The sequence below is a fragment of the Bombyx mori genome, chromosome W, assembly GCF_030269925.1.
Source record: "Bombyx mori chromosome W, ASM3026992v2".
In the NCBI taxonomy this organism is placed as follows: domain Eukaryota; kingdom Metazoa; phylum Arthropoda; class Insecta; order Lepidoptera; family Bombycidae; genus Bombyx; species Bombyx mori.
The window spans coordinates 8,467,126-8,471,624 of NC_085135.1; the positions used below are offsets into that span (position 1 = coordinate 8,467,126).

Below are 4,499 nucleotides of genomic sequence, written 5' to 3' on the forward strand. Positions count from 1 at the left end.
ACGTTCTGTGATTTTCTTGACCTCGTATCGGTCATTAGGAAGGACCTTCTTTATCTCGTAACCCCCGAACTTTTTGACTTACTTTGGTTCCCAACCGGAAGGGTTAAATCGTATTGACCCTAGTCAATTCCTTTCATTTTTGCTTTAGTGCTATCAAATTTAGCTTTAGTTTTCTCTGCCCGTTCGGTCATCCTTTCAGACACTATTTTACAGAAAATTTAGGATTAACTCTCATTTTCTTCATCAATAATTGAAATTAGCTCCATTCCATAGGTGCTTTCCCAGTTGCTTTGGATAGGTACTGTACAGTTAATAGCAAGTTGTGTTCCCAGTGATCCTGCTGAATATTACTAATGACAGTGAGTCCATCTTTAATGATGCGGAAAATTCTTTTGGCCTGGCCGTTTGATCTATTCGTGTATGCTACGATGTGGTGCAGTGTAATGCCGTACTGTTTACAGTATTGTTTATATTAGGACACGAATGCACCATTACCATCAACGATTATCCTCTTGAGAGTTCCAAAAAGAAATACAAATGTTGCAAGGCCGATTCTTGACTTTTCTTAGTAGCATGCTTTAATAAAACAATTTGGAAAAGGCAACAACCGTACAAAGACGTATTCTTTTTCAGGTCCACTCAATTTCCCAGAGATATCTACGTGAATTGTCTGTGCTGTGCCTGAAGTACTTTTCATAGTTTTACAAACCACGCAATTGTCTATGAAGCTGCGAACTTTTGAGCTCAATTTGTCAGACCAGAAGTGTTCTTTGAGTTTTTCGAGTGCTTTCTCCCAGCCAAAGTGTTTTAAAACTTTGTGGTAATTATTTATGATACTCCATTGGTAGCATTGTGGTACCGCTTTTAGAGTCTTGGTTCTTCCATTCTCCAGCTTAACTTTTTGGCACAAAACTTCGTCTCTGATTAAGTATTCAGTGTTTTTATTGCCGTTGTTCTTGATATCATTGATTAGGCTACTTAAAAAGGATCTCTGTACTGTTTCATTACTAACCAGTCTTTATCCAAAGTCAAGTTAAGGGTTTTCTGGGTAATATGGTTCTTACTAAAACAATTGACGTGTTTTAGTCTTTCTCTTTTACGATACTTGACATCAAAGTTAACATTTTGCAGAAAAGGCCACCACCGATGCACACGTGGCAGTAGTTCTTGCATATATCGAAAGGTTTTCAAAGCATTGCAGTCTGTGACAACAGTGAGCTTTCTGTCGTATAAAAAGTTACATAAAGGTTTTATGGATCTTACAACAGCCACAGTCTCCAATTCATATGAGTGATAGTTGGATCAGCATCACTTGCATCTGTATGAAGTTCAATTGGTACGCCCTCTTTGAACATGGTATGAAGCAGCGCGCAGGTACGGTAATCGATTATGTTTAATCTTGTTGCTTCGTGAGAGGCAGTCCATATCCATTTCGTTCCTGATTTTTTCAATTCCCGTAGTGGTGCCATTCGGCCCAAAGTACTTAGTACAATCTTTGTAAAGTTTCTTCTACCAATCTTCCAAGCATAAGGAGGCTATCCAAGTAAATCAGAGTCGCTTCTTCTATCAGTACTTTTAGTGAATTTCTGGTATACGAACGGGGCATTATGTAGAAGTAGAGTATTTTTATTTCTACTAGTTCATTTTGTAGGGCCGCTGTTCCACAACATTATTTAAATGAAATATTCAGTTCCCCAGAGGTCACTTTGTTTGTCGAAAGCCTTTCTCTGATGATTTCACTGAACTGAAAACAATAATTTGTAAGTGATTAGTGGTCTAGCTCAACACAAAATTCAAGACAAATGAAAATATCAATAATGTGCACTCAGATTAATTAATTGTGCGTGAGAGTAAGTCGGGACTGGACAGATTCCTTTCAAACACTTCGATGTATTTTTTCTTTGTCCCGAAAGCCACAATACAGATTTCTATGGCAGAAAAATCTGCCTCGCTCTTCCAATTTGTTTTGTTCAGTCTTTATCATGAAGGCATTAATATGTGCCTTAGTCTCAGTACTCCGTCATAGATTCACTCTTTTACTGTGTTGTTCGTCAGCAATTCTTTTAAAACATCTTTCTGTAGTGTGTCGAGTCCCTTTACAGTAGGAACACTCCTTAATGGATGGTACCGGCGAATCTCTTGATGAGAAAGAAGCTCCTGATCCTGATGCTGAAAACGTTCCACGTCGAATTGCATTTTCCGGGCAATATCCAGCAAAATGACCTGTTTTTCCACAAACATGACAAGTCAAGTTGGATCTATCACGATTAAAGTTCAAACGAGGTTGCTTACTGAACTCAGTCGGTTTAGTTGGTATATTCTTTCGTTTGCGAAACGTTTTGGCTATAGCAATTAACTCCGGAACAGTATTTGACTTGCTATTGAGCAGTTCTGTCCGAATCCGTTCATCTCCAATGCTCCCAATGACAAATTCTACTGCATCCTGTTCCGTTGGATGAGGTTTTACTATCCTTTTGAACATACGCCACACGTTTGAAATAAAATCTTGAATGTTTTCTGCCTCGTCAATGGTGTAATTTCTATAACTCAGAATATCTGCAAAGTACCTGGATTCGGGTTCGAAAGTTTGCAACATGTCATCCCGCATTTCCGTCCAGGTTGTTGTCCTTAGGAGGCTACTATCTGCCCATGTCTTTGCACGACCTTTTAATACACTTGCTGCTTTTAATCGTACCTCATGATCTCGAAGTCCATATTCTGCTTGAGTACGTGTAATAAGATCTACCCAATCGTGTACATCGGTACTAGAATCGGGGTCATATGTAGGAAAATAAACGTCGGCAATGCGCACTCGCGTATTTTTTTCTGATTTCATGGTGCCGATCATTTCAGTCAAGGTTACGCGATGATCGTAAGACAGTTGAGTCATCATATCGTTCATCGTGGTTTTAAATGCGTCTGCCATAGCTTGAATTACGTCATTAGGCCGTTGTTCGTCACGTGGTGTTCCCTCTTCTGATGTTGGAGTATTTCCACTTTCGGGTAGCGACATGGTAAGCGGGTGGTCTTCGTAAGTCAATAAAACCAGAAATGTTAACTCAGAGCGTATATTACGCAGGAGCGTTCTGTCTGATACGGTGACTCGCTCGCTTCTGAGCTAAGGATTTTTTTTTTTTTTTTTCCTACCTATGCTGATAGCCTTGAGAGGCTATTTCAGCTTCACCCTAACGTTTGTAGGTGAGCTCGCGGGGCTCAACCGGAGAGTTGCTAACACTGACCCTAGCAAGAGCAGTGCTTCGCAGAATCTACCACCGGATCGGAAACGCGACCCACTGAGAAGATCCGGCGAGAAACTCAGTGGGCTGTGTCTATGGGTTAGTTCGCTCGTCGAGCCCTTCGTCGCAAGCGACGGGTTCGACGAGGACGGTGACCGGTGCTTGTGGTGCCTAAGAGCACCGTTAATGGATCAGGAGGATCCGTAATGACGTGCTTTGGGCGACGTCGACGGTTTACCATTCGGTCTACTGGGTCGGGTATGTAATTTCCAGCGGCTACGATGAGAGGGTTCTCATGTCGTGCCGCCTTCTCAAAATGGCGCAGCGATGCCGACTGTAGATACTTACTGACAGAGTCAAGCTCCAGGTCATCGTGGAGATCCACGTTCCTCAGGAACCATGGTGCTCCGACGGCTATCCTGCAGAATCGGGATTGAATAACCTGAAGGGGCTTCAAGTTGGTGCGGGCTGCGTGAGCGAACACTACGCTTGCATACGTCATAACGGGGCGTATGCAAGTTTTGTAGAGAGTTACCTTATTACGGAGGGACAGTTTGCTTCGCTTGCAAAGCATAGGGTAGAGACGTCCTAATATGAAGGCGGCACGGTCGCGTACCGTTTTAATATGGGGACGGAATGTCATCCCTCTGTCGAGGGTGACGCCTAGGTATTTGACCTGCGAGGCCCACGGTATGGGCTGGCCAAAGAGAGTGACGGGGCTAACGGCGGAGGTGTTTGCGCGCCTATTAGGGAGTGGGATGCTCGAAGTGGTATTCGGAGGGCGACCCCTTTTGAAGAGCACCGCTGTGCTTTTCGTGGGGTTGATGTCGATGCGCCACTTCCGGAACCACTGTCCCATGGTGGCTACTGCGATCTGGAGTCGCCGATGAAGCAGCGACATCTTCCTACACGAGTAGTAGGTAGCCGTGTCATCGGCGAAGAGCGCTAGATGGGTCTCCGGAGACCGGGGTATATCATTGATATACAAAGTACAAACTAAATAATAACGGGGAGAGCGCGGAGCCTTGCGGGACTCCGGCAGTCAGTTGACGGGGACGAGAACGAGTTCCCTCTACTCGATATCGAAACGAATGAGCTAAGGATTTTTTTTTTTTTCCTACCTATGCTGATAGCCTTAAGAGGCTATTTCAGCTTCACCCTAACGTTTGTAGGTGAGCTCGCGGGGCTCAACCGGAGAGTTGCTAACACTGACCCTAGCAAGAGCAGTGCTTCGCAGAATCTACCACCGGATCGGAAACGCGA

The 4,499-nt window shown here is 43.7% G+C and overlaps 1 protein-coding gene across 1 annotated transcript; it reads right to left on the reverse strand.

Annotated features, from left to right (window-relative positions):
- Nucleotides 1-575: 575 nt before the first annotated feature.
- On the reverse strand, nt 576-3,117 carry LOC134201796 (uncharacterized). The gene is made up of 2 exons (XM_062677023.1): nt 1,826-3,117; nt 576-1,744 (listed from the first exon to the last, which is right to left on the reverse strand). The coding sequence occupies exon 1, from the start codon at nt 3,011-3,013 to the stop codon at nt 2,021-2,023; it is 993 nt and encodes a 330-aa protein (XP_062533007.1). The 5' UTR covers nt 3,014-3,117; the 3' UTR covers nt 576-1,744; nt 1,826-2,020.
- Between the last annotated feature and the right edge of the window lie 1,382 nt (nt 3,118-4,499).

Coding starts and splice junctions, on each gene's coding strand:
- LOC134201796 (XM_062677023.1), bottom strand. CDS start 3,013: ATGTCGCTACCCGAAAGTGGAAATACTCCAACATCAGAAGAGGGAACA.